Source organism: Barbus barbus, assembly GCF_936440315.1.
Source record: "Barbus barbus genome assembly, chromosome: 36".
Classification (NCBI taxonomy): domain Eukaryota; kingdom Metazoa; phylum Chordata; class Actinopteri; order Cypriniformes; family Cyprinidae; genus Barbus; species Barbus barbus.
In genome coordinates, this window is record NC_136714.1 from 17,170,825 (window position 1) to 17,183,325 (window position 12,501).

The 12,501-nt window shown below is 36.3% G+C and overlaps 1 protein-coding gene across 1 annotated transcript in view; it reads right to left on the minus strand.

Annotated features, from left to right (window-relative positions):
• LOC306855852 (poly [ADP-ribose] polymerase tankyrase-1) overlaps nucleotides 1-12,501 on the minus strand; it is a 125,625-nt gene that overhangs the window by 100,446 nt on the left and 12,678 nt on the right. The window contains exon 3 of the mRNA XM_079394772.1: nucleotides 12,155-12,250. Within this exon, the coding sequence (XP_079250898.1) occupies nucleotides 12,155-12,250 (96 nt within the window). The remainder of the gene's footprint in view (nucleotides 1-12,154; nucleotides 12,251-12,501) is intronic.

Genomic DNA, 12,501 nt, shown 5'->3' on the forward strand with positions numbered 1-12,501 from the left:
TTTATCTCTTTCATCTGTGAAAGCACTTGTTGATAGTTTTAAATTAGTAATTAAATTTTTTGGTCCTTATCCGTAAACTGATTACTGTGCTGTGCAGCATTAGGTCGGATTAATAGCACCCAAAATAAGTTATAAAATAACTTAAATATGTGTTAAGTATGTGTATGTAAATATGTTTCCTTTTGTTCCATGAGTTTTGAAAAAGTGACGAGGTGTTTATTTACCTAGCACTGCTAAACTGTATCATTTTCAGTGTATGTTGGGGGGGAATCAAAATAAATTGCATCTTGACATTATGATTTGTGTTTGTGTGTGTGCATATACAGAGAGAAAAAAGTTATATAAGGTCTTGAAAATAGCTTCTTCACCCTTCGGAGGTGCGTGCAAATCATAGGGTGCCCCACATCCACATTCAGCTCTTGTGCGTGGATTATGATCAAAACAAATGTCTTGCAGGTATTTTTTACCTTTGAACCAGCTATTATGACACCCCCTAACTGCGCAAAGTACGCCAGTCTTTCTGTAGTCCATATTAAAAGTTAACTAGCCTGTAAAATCTACACAGTCGACGCAAAACTACGTAATCACAATACAACTAATATTAGCGGAAGTGCTTTACCGGAAATCTGACACATAGTTCGAAAATGGCGGCGTCCACGTTTACATGAAAAATAAGGTGAATAAACACAGTTTGTTGTCTAAAGGGAAAGTAAACAGTTGAGAGAAAAACTCTGTGTGCCAGTATTAGATGTATCTTAAAGTGACAGCAGACTAATATGACTAAACATGCTGCCACTTGTAATTAAAGGCATAGTTCACCCAAAAATTTTAATTCTGTTATTATTTAAATCACTCTCATGTTGTCCCAAACCTGTATTAAGATATTTAGAAAAATGTGGGTAACCAAACAGTTGCTGGGCCCCGCTAACTTTGATAGTAGGAAAAAAAATACTATGGAAGTCACTGGGGCCAGAAAATTAAGAGTTCATTTGCAAAAACCGATAACTCCATTTTTATTTTTTCTCAGAAATCAAGTTTTTTTTACTGCGCATTCCAAGTAATTTCAATCAAACTGCAGTTGGGTTGTTTTGATTAAGCAATAATAACTTAAACAAATACAGGTAATTTACAAAAATAAAATTCATTGAAAGCATGTTTTTTTACATATAAAAAGTTTGTTTTATAGCAAAAGCAGACTAAAAACACCACATTTCACGTTTTAGAGCTTAAAAAACACTCGTTTAATCTTTGCAATCTCCTCAGATGACAATTAATGTAGATGCCTGATGTTGTTGTTGTGATCATAAACTGTATGGATATGATTACATTGATAATGTATGGATATGGATCATGGATATGATTTATGAATACACAGAGCTTTTCCCTCAACCATTGTAACACGCTGCTTTTGCAAGGCTCATTGAAAAGGTTTCAGCTTTTATTTTTATTTTTTGCCCTGAAGAAGATATCACAGGTTCATCAAGTTCGTTGAAATTATCCATCCTCGATCACTTTTAGTCATATTTGACGAAACTCCTCTCAGCTAGTGCATCTTTTCAAAGTGAAAGTAGCCTTGTCACCTGACCTGAATAAAGCACGCTGATTCACTAAAATGGACTTATCGGCTTCTGTTCAAAAACAACAAGGGCGCTTGTCGGCTTCTACTGTAAAACGTGAACTCACGATGCCTTGAAAGTGGACAATACCAGCTTTTTTGACAAAACGTGTTTAGGGTTCAGATCGCACTATATGTGGAGAATAATGCACGCCAATCTTTTTGTTTTTTTAAAGTGGCGTTTATCAGTTTTTGCAAATGAACTCTTCAGATGTTAGCAATATTTTTCAAAATATTCTTTAAGAAACTAAAATTCTGATTTTAAACAACTTGAAAGTGAGTAAATGACAGAATTTTCATTTTTGGGTGAACTATGAAATTATATACCATTCAAACACAAAATGTCGTGAACTTCAGATTCTGTGCTCCACACAGGTCAAAGGTTACAACTTGGCCTAGAGGTTCACGATTTACAATCCATAATATAACGAAACAACCTGAAAGGTATTTGCCGCAGACGTACACAGAGGATAAAAGGGATTATATGACCCACCCAGCAGGGCACAAACTATGGATCAATTGCTAGATCTAATTGACTGGGAAGAGACTGCCTGCCTGCAATGAAAAAGTAAATCTTATAAATAAAACTGCAGCCAGTTTTATTTTCCTGCTTAAATCCTGGCGGGGGAGAGACAGGATATTATGCTGAATAGATTAAGCAAACAACCCCTCTTTACTCTGGTGCTGAGAGCTTTTCAAGATATTTGCACTACAGATTTTTTGTGTTGCAACATATCATAGGGCTCTTAAAACAGCCTGAGAAATGTTCAATTCACTTTGGGAAAAATATGTTCATAATAACATGACAGCGAACTCAGGCGAAAGAGAAGCCCTAAAATTCAAAGCATAAAAAAGCAAGCCTGGAAATATCAAAAAGAAAAACAATCAAACAGGATTTATCTTGGATTTTAGAACCGAAATTGAAGAGAGCTGGATGGAGTTGAAAGCACATCGGTGTGAAAATCAACAAAAGAATTTGTTCTGCTCTCTCTCAAAAAGCATAGAAATACCTCACATAGATCTTCTCACAAACTTTTTGTCTGTACTTTCTCACTAAACCTAGTGGTAAGATTGGGCAGCACGACCAAAACAGCATACAAAACACAATATAGTTATTCTGCTGGAAATTCAACCCAAAAAATTTAATATATATTACATAATCGTGTGGTAATGCTCATTTCTGGTACTGCATCTCAATTTGATTATTTTGGAACTTGGAGGCAAACCAAAAGGTATGATTATTCACAACAAATGAATAATAAGTCTGGCATCAGTACAAAAACAGCCTCGCATTATATAACACTTGAGTTGAAAACAGCAGCTGAATGAGCGGTCAAAGTATTGGTTGGGACATTTCTGTGATTGCAATGCACCGCCGTCATCTCACCCAGCCCTACCTGGTGATCATTAGCAGAGCAGTGGAACAAAGATGATGTCCTGACAAGCTGTAAAAATGGTTGAGGTTGTTTATGAGATGCCAAGCAGCAGTTCAAACCAACCATCAGGTCCAGCCATCTGTCCACTCCAAGTGGAGACCAAGCTGGACGTCAAGACATCATGCATAGAACCAGAAGGTTCTCAAAGGTTCAGCAAAGTAAAGCAGTGGTGCAGAACTAGGCTTCTTTCTGCTTTATTGTGTTCTGCATTCATACTCCGGATACTGAGTAATGAGCAGTCAAGCTGTCTGCTGTGAGATAGGTGGACGGATAATTATGTGACAGTGCATCGATCCCTCTGTTGTACAGGGAGGGGAATTGACATGAAATACTTCTGCGAAGTTGACAAATACTGCAGTGAGACATGATATACAACATCATTTTGTAATTATATCATGCAGCCTTTATGGACTCGTATTATTTGAATGCTTACATGAATTAGTTGTACTTTTGAAACTGTATTTTTTACACCACAGGACCACTTCAATTAACTGGTAAAAGTAAAAAATGAAATCAACTGAAAGACCTCAGAACCCAAGATATACACTTCACTTTCCTATCTATATTATTTTTACCCCAAAAAATGTTGATAAAGTCTGTCTACAATACCATTCAAAAGTTTAAGGTCAGTTATTTGTTTTTTAAACAAATTAAATATTAATTTAAATTGATCAAAAATAAGACCGTAAAGACAAAAGGGTTTTATTTCAAATAAATGCTGTTTCCCGTGAACATTAAAGATGAGTAAAATCCTGAAAAAAGCATATTAAAAGTATCACGTGACACTGAAGACTGGAGTAATGATGCAGAAAATTCCGCTTTGCCATCACAGGAATAAATTACATTTTTAAATATATTAAAATATAAAAAAGTTATTTTATTTTGTAAATATTTCACAATTTTGCTTTGTTTGATCAACTAAAATAATGCCTAGTGAGCATAAGAGAATTCTTTCAAAAACAATAAAACAGTCTTACTTATCCCAAAACTTTATACACTATATTCCGAAAGGATTCAAAATATTAATAATAATAACAATCACATAATACTTCACTTTAGTGAACTGAAGCTTCTTACAGTAAACCTAAGGTTAGGCAAAAACAATGGTTCCTTGATGTAATTTATTTGAATTAATATAATATTTCCAAATGAAAATGATCAACAACTGTCTCACTAAATCTTTAAATAACTGAACTAATCTATAAAGCACTGCATGGTTTGCAGAGGGGGAGAGCAGTCAGAATTACCAGATTCTAGAGAGAATGCAGTCAGCCCGATGGAGCACACAGACGCGTCAATAACCCAACAGATCTGAGACTATCCGCACTTCATTAAACTTGCTATAATGCGATTTAACCTCACTTTCTTGGTGCTGAAGGTCAGAAGCATTAGTTTCGGTGCGCGCAAGATTAAAACCAACTCTATTTACACAACTGATTCTGTGTAATCCAATAGACTGTAAAGAAAGACTGCGTATGAGGATGGCTGAAAAATTAGTGCTTTATTTTTATTTTTTACAGATAAATCTACACAGGAGGGGCATTATTATACAATAAAAAGAGACAACAGTTGGATCTGTCATAGCTTAACAATGCTAATTTATTTAAATGTATGCATACCCACATATTCACCTAGGGTAACACACGTGATGAACAAAATCTCTGCGGTCTGAAATTAGACTGAAAAATATGTGTTATTGGTTGGTTTAAACTCATCTGGGGGGTGGAAGAATATCAAATTAATTATTTTTTGTATTGGATTAAGAAAGTAAACAAGTAAAAAGACCTTGTTTGGCTGGCAAATATCCTACTCCTTCCTTAGTCCTAAAATATTTAAAATGACACACAAGGGTTTCCCAGTTATGTTTACGGTGGGTTTTCAAATATCGTCTAGGGCATGGGTGTGCTGCTATAAGACAAATCTTCTCCCACTCACTTGAAAAACATTAACTTTAAAGCAGACCATGAATGTAATTCTGCAGAAGATTTCAAAGGCAAAATATTTTTCATTCTTTTTCTATTTGGTATGATGAAAGTCTAAATAGATATTCAAAGCACTATTAGGCTTGTAAAGTGACTACACTGGGGTAAAAAATATATATTAGTTGTTCCAGAGAAGAAAAATATGATAAACAAAATTTAGCTAAATAATTTACCATTTATGGAAATGCCACACTTGAAGTTTGCATCAACAAACTTACTTCTATACTTCTTTCCCCCCTAGTTCCAGCACTGCTTCCCTCAGAAAACACCATCCTAGGCCCTCAGTGACTTTTTATTCCCCTTGACATTTTCCATTTTAGACTCTATATTTCTCAGAGTAATATGACCAACATATTAGATGGAAAGGAACACACACAGAAAAAAAAAGAATAAAGAACCCACAATAGTGAGCAATATAAAAGCGCAGAGGTAGTCCCTGAGAAAGACGTTCTGAAAGCATGCGAGAAATAAAAGTTAAAAGGGATCTTTCTGAAGCCATGCAGCAGTCCACTAGCTTACCGATTCAGGTCTTTATCTCAAAAGAACATTTACAGTGCTTCTTGCACTGTTTTTGTGCTGGAGGGCACTTTCACTTCAAACATCTTTCCATTACAAACATAAATGTCAGAGTCATTGTTCAGACGCCTCACCGTGGGATTCGCTCTTTAAGGAGAAGCGTTTCTGTTTGTCTGTCAAATTGAACTTGTATTGATTCAAAATAACTTCGTTTTTATAATGGGAAGCGGGTTTAATGAATAGCACCTCTTGAAAGTCAATCAAGCTAAACTTAATGAACAGCGTTCTGTTTAACATGGCAAGAGGATGATACGCCAGCGGCTATTTGATTGTTCCGTTCTGAAGTGTTATGAACTAATCTCTTGAAAACGAACAAGCTGAGCAAATTGGATTCATCAAGCCTGTAACAATAGAGAAATTTACTCCCATCTGATTACAACACATTACCAGGGATGAGGTGAACTTTGACGTTTGAGAATGGCAAAATAAAACTGATTTAGTTAACAGCTGCAATCTCATGCTTCATAATTTTGGAAACAAACCTACATAAGAAATGTACACCACACTTAAGCCTTAAGCAGGTCTAAATTTTTCAATCAAGTTTTAGACTATCCCACAGAAATCGTAGACACTCTTAAAACCCCCAACTAAAGTGTGTGGTTCACAAATACATTATAAAATTAGACATTCACATACAAAATTGAGCTAATAGCTTCCCTATCTGAACTATCATAGCGATAAAATGGCTCATGATTCATATGAAATCATTAAATCAAATGAAAAAACCTACTTGTAGAAACACGAAATGAATCAGTGTGGAACGCCGTGTGCAGTACTACTGTAGAAATTAATCATTTCACAAAAAGCTACAGTACAAGTGTGTCTAATGCAACTTAAAAGGAACATTTTGTCTTTGTAAGGACATCATATGATGGCAGAGGCCTTACCACATGTTCAAAGTCAATCTCAAGGTCCCTCAAAATCTGCCATTCCATAGAGGCGCTGGCTTCATATGGGTGCTATTTATGTGTCAAATATAGGCATGAATCAAACGGTCTACTCTGGTGTTCTCTGAAAGCCAGCATTTCAACCAGCAATCTGTGAAGACAACATATGAAGCAATGAATACTAATGAATTTCCTTACTATATGAATGAACATTAGCTAATAATCTGTTATGCATTATATAACAATCATTGAAACAGCCCTAATGAATGCCATTATTAGGTGTTGCTGAGAAAATCTAGCTTTTTGGTCCTTGAGCAAATAGTCTTTCATGTATTACATTAAGATAAATGTATTGATTTGATTTTTTTTTTTTTTTTACTGTAAAAACAATATTTTAATATTGTGAAAAATTTTAATAAATGTTAAACTATACACTAATAACTAGTTGCTCATTAGCATGCATTTTAGTAGCATATTTATTGGCTGTTTATTAGTACTGTTAAAACACGTTAATGCCTTGTCCTGAATGATCATATTTTAGATCCCCTAACTCTACCCCATAACTAAACTTAATTACAAATAACCACCTTATTTACTATAAATAAGCAGCAAATTAGGAGTTTATTGAGATAAAACTAAAAGTAAATATTCCCTAATCTAGAGAGTTAAAAAGAAAGTTAAAAAGAACAGCATTTATTGGATATTAAAGTCTTTATAAAACATAAATGCCTTGACTGTCACTCTTGATCAATTTAATGTGTCCTTGCTGAATAAAAGCATTATTTAAAAAAAATAAAAATAAATAATAATCTGATTCTAAACTTTTGTGTTGTTGAACAACACAGCAAGTAATGATTAGGCATCCTCCTTTTAAATGACTTAGTAAATTATTGATGATATTTCAATATCCATGCAGCAGGATGGGAATGATTTTGTTATTTAATTTCAGTGTTTTGAGAGTGGTTTTTTTCATCATTAGGCAGACCCACAACACAAAACCAAAGCAGAGACATGTTTACACCAAATGATTCCTCTCCTCAGAACTATAATGTTTACAAAGCACCCCTCTGGTGACCACGCAAAAACTCTGCCACCGTTCAAGTGACTCCCATAACCGATATAGCCTAAATAAACAAGGGATGTCCAAAATAAATTGTTAGTAGCTACAATTTGTGCTGGTTTTCAAAACTCCTTGCGATAGACAACAAAAACACTTGGCTTAATCGTACAAACTCTAATTTTTAAATTAAACTCATCAGACTGTTTATTGGAAAGCCTCAATCCAACAACAAAACCAAACAGGATGTTCGAACAAATTAAGCAGCCGATAAGCAGCTTCACAGCACCGCACTCTTTTGAAACGTGCAATAAATAACCAATCATACATCTGAAATGACCCAGACAAGTTAATATGCACGATCAATAAGCTGTAACAACAAGACAGACTTGATAACCTAGAGGTTTATTCTGAAGCTGTTTGAAGAAAAAGTAGCTATGTGTTTACAGATGGTTGGACGGCATTAGACCTCATGTCTCGCCTTTTGGCAACCGTGATGCAAAGCGGCTAATTCACAATGTAATTTGTGCAAGCAACATTCAAATTAGCAGAACGAAAGTGAGTGGAGAGGAATTCGCCTCGAGCAAATAAACAGAAACGTGAATAACTCAGCTTCTAAGTGAATTTCCGTTAGTAATTAGGGGTTAGGTTGGTGAAAAATTAAAAAGCTGGACGTAGTGTAGTCTGGTGCAATATAGCTAGCCATCCATGATTAAGAATGAAATGAATACCACTCTTCAATATTTCTAGACAGATGATGGGAGGCTCGACAGGCAGGGTCAGGTAGCCGGGCAGGAAAAGCGGATCCATAACAATTATCTGAAATACTCGAGAGACTGGAGCTCTGCCTCCTGCTCTATTTATACACACGAAACCAAACACATCACCTCTGTCACTCACACCAGGAGCCGCCATTTATACCTCATCACCTTATTTCTGATTTCTTAGACTGAGAAGTGGATCGAAAAAACGATTTTCATGGCAAATCTCATAATTGACATAAAATTTCTAATGCATGCCACAGTTACATGGCATTTTGAGTGATTCTATAACATAAGCACACTCCTTGAAATGTTCCAAAATGAATGTTCCAAAAGGAGGTTTTCGCAGCTATGCCCTGGAGCCATCATTTTTGGCTTCCTCAAAAAAAAAAAAAATTTCTTAATGTGAAAAACATTTTAATAGTCTAAAGAAAATGTTTACACTATAAATAATCTTTTGTGCAATAGAAAGGTTCCATATATGTTAAAGGTTCTTCATGGAACCACAAAGGCTAACAAAGAACTTTTATTTTTTAAGAGTGTAGAACAATATTTTTGTTCTTCACACAATTTTTTCTTTGTGTGAAAAACATTAATAATCTACAGTAGCTTTTTCAATTATAAAGAACCTTTTGTGTGATGTAAAGGTTCCATGAATGTGGAACCAGAGAAGCTAATGAAGAACCTTTATTTTTAAGAAAAGTTGTTTTGTGAAAAGTTGTCTGTGAGGACAATAAAATTATTGATTGATTGAATGCAGTTTTGGGTTCTCCAAATAACCTTTTAGTGAACAGTTTTTAAAAGAACCATTTTTTTCTTTGTGTTTAACAATCTAAAGAACCTTTTGTGCAATGGAAATAGGGCTGGGTATTGGCAAGAATATGGCGATACGATACGTATCACGATACAGGGGTTGCGATACAATATATTGTGATACTGTAAGCAAGGCAATATATTGGTATATTTCTTATTTTAGGAATGGGATATATTTTTAGTAAAGCTGTCATTAAGAGCACACCACCATATGCAAACCTTAGCAATAAATAAATAAAAATAGTTTAAACCGAACACACTGGGATCTGCATTTGCAATGATCAGTCCCTGTAACATTCAACGTTATTGAACCACTTTGTGCAGTACGAGTAAAAGGAGAAAAAATAAAGTGCTGGCAGGATTATTTAGTTAAATGTATGTAAAAATGTATTTTATAAAAAAGACCATATATATATATTTTAGACCCTGCTTTAAAGGTTCACAGTTTAAGTTTGCAATTGTAATATACAATGTCATAACATTTTGATCTGAACAAAAAAATTACATCTACTTAATATCAATGAAAAGTAAAGTGCTTGCAGGATTCCTAAAGAAAACTAAATTGTAAAACAACAAAATAAATACAGATGTTGAACATTCTCAGAACCTTTGTTGGATTACAAATTCATAAAATGATAAATCTAGGTTCCAATGTAATAGTATATAAACTGAAACATTGTGTTTTACATTTTGAGGTAAAGACGACATTCTAAGAAGATCAAGTCAGGCAGCCCAGGTGTCTGAGACATTAACCTTTTGTCTTTATGCACTTCCTGACCATTTGGCAGGGTCCTAAATTACAGGTGAATGCTCAGGCACAGCTGTGCCTTTGTCTCTATGATAATGTGAAGGTATGGGCAATACTGTAAGGCTGATTGGATTAGCACCTATGCATTTGAATGACACTGTTATGCTGATGAGGTCAGGGCTGGGGAAATTCTGGTAATGGGCCGATTCCTGTACTGCATTTGCATGCTTTGTTTAGATTGTCTCCACCTCTGTGTATCCCTCCCCCTTGAAAGGTATAAACTCTGCTGTGCTGAGATATAGTCAGACTTGGATGACTGCAGCGATGCACAGCAAGTTCTCAATAAAGAGCAACTTCTGCTTGAAATATCCCAACGTCTCCTGGTCTCTGCTTCGACGAGGAAAAAGTTTCCTACACTTTTCAACTTGGATTTCACAGGTTTTTCAGTTTGTATTTATGTTCCGCGTGGAATCGCCGAGACCGTGTCGCGAGCACCACCCCGACTGTACAAAGTGCCCCCAACATGAGAGAAAGCTGCAGCCGCGCGGCAACCCTACCACCTGCCGCGCCCCGCGCAAAGGCTCTTCAACAAGGGACGCGGCAAGCAGCGGAACCGAGGTGGCACCCTCGCACCGGTCCAGACATTACCAGAAAAGCCCAAATGATGCCACACTTCAGCTTTGCACACCGAAACGAGAACTGGAACAATTGTTTCATCCTCCATTACTGGCAGCGAACTATATTAACGCTAACATTAGTGGAGTGCCCTGATGCTAGTATTTCCTGTCACTGTTTAAGTTCAGAGATGAAGACTGCCATCTAGCGTTCGGGATATGGACTCAAAACGAAACAACTGCCATGAATCCTGTATGGTTTTTTTTTTGTTTTTTTTTTTAATATCGATATTCCGTTTTTGAGAATCGATACAGTATCGCCAAATGAAATATTGCGATTTTCTTGAAGCTGTTTTCTTGCATGCCGCTTTAAATGCAAATGAGCATCCAATGACCCCTTTAAAGGTTTTTCTTGGAGCCACAGGCCAATAAAAAACCTTCAACAGTAGCATTTGAATAAACCTTCTGATACTTTTGATTTTGCATCTGATGTATATTTAATTACAGAATTATTTTCTGAATGCATGATGTGAGAAATGAAGAACATTGTTATGCGGCCAGCTGTTGTATCAATCTACAGTATAATGTCCTTCAGTAAAGATTAGGCCTATATTTATTTCAGAAACAGAACATTTTATAACGCATCACTGCTGCTGTGGTTCGCCTGAGTGTTTCTGCGAGAGTTAAGTTTTCTACTATAATATTTGTTGGCAGCAAAACGTATTGTCAGTTTGGAGATTTACCTCGCTGACTAAATGCTTTCTACATCCCTTGTGTAACTGATGTATTTACCAAACATGAAATGATGAAACTAACTGTAAACACAATCAGAATGTGTCTAAGAGGAACATGTAATAGATCAGTACAGCCTGATTATACATGAATCTCTGCCCCCCCCCAACCCAGATGAGTTTATGCTAATGTTGATTTGAATATCTAAAAAAAGGGTGGGAAATGGCCAATATAATGACAAATTATATGATCCAATTAATGAGAGAGCGCACAAATTTGCTGAAATGAAAAATTGTTTTACACAATATTTCTCAAAATATATTTAAAAAAAAAAAAAAAAAGGAAAAAACTCTGTGCAAAGTAAAAATTATGAACAAATTGGGGAGATTCTAACAGTCGTCCAAGTGTCGGACGTTGTGATAATCTTAAAATGGCCAAATATGGCCTAGATAATACATCTGTCTATCACTAATAAACAGCCCTAGTTATCAACAAATACTTTTTCCAAACGTCAACAAATTGTAGAATCATGTTACGACACAGAAACAAATCATACATGACTAACGATGCTCTAACAAACGCTCTACTACTCGAAAGTCGTGACACTAAGAATGATGCAAAAATATTAATGAACACAGTTAACAACACAGCACATTAAAATCCTCACAACGTATCTTTATTTTCAAGTCATCACGAATAAATCCTGGATATTCAATAGTCACCCATCCCTACTACGGAGAGAGCACACAGGCAGAGAAGCGCTCAAGGACAAAAACAGTCTCACTTTACACAAACACACCTAACGTGCAGATACAGATGCATAACAACGCTGCTCCATTTCAAAACTGTGCAGACGTTGTATCAGACGATCAAAGACAATAACACTGATGAAAGAAAGAAAGAACAAGGAGAAGACGAGGTTGTAGCACTCACCGGTGAGAACAGCTTTAGCAGACGGGTCAGCCAGGTCCAGGGCAGACTTGCCGTCGGTGTTGCGGATGTTGGGATCGGCACCGTGCTGGAGCAGAACTGTGCAGGGGAAACACAAGCAGTATCGTAACTCAGGCAGGCAGAGGCTGCTGCTGGGGCCGTTCGCACCGCTGACTGGGAGCGCTTGCCTTGGCATGGTGCAGACATAAACACACATCGCGCACCAGCGCACCAGGAGCAGCAGCGAAAACAGCCCGCATGGAAAAACACACACTGCAGAGAGACGGGGGAAAAAAGCCCATGTTACTGAAAGAGAGTCCGACTCCGGGCATGTGACGAGAACTCGGGTA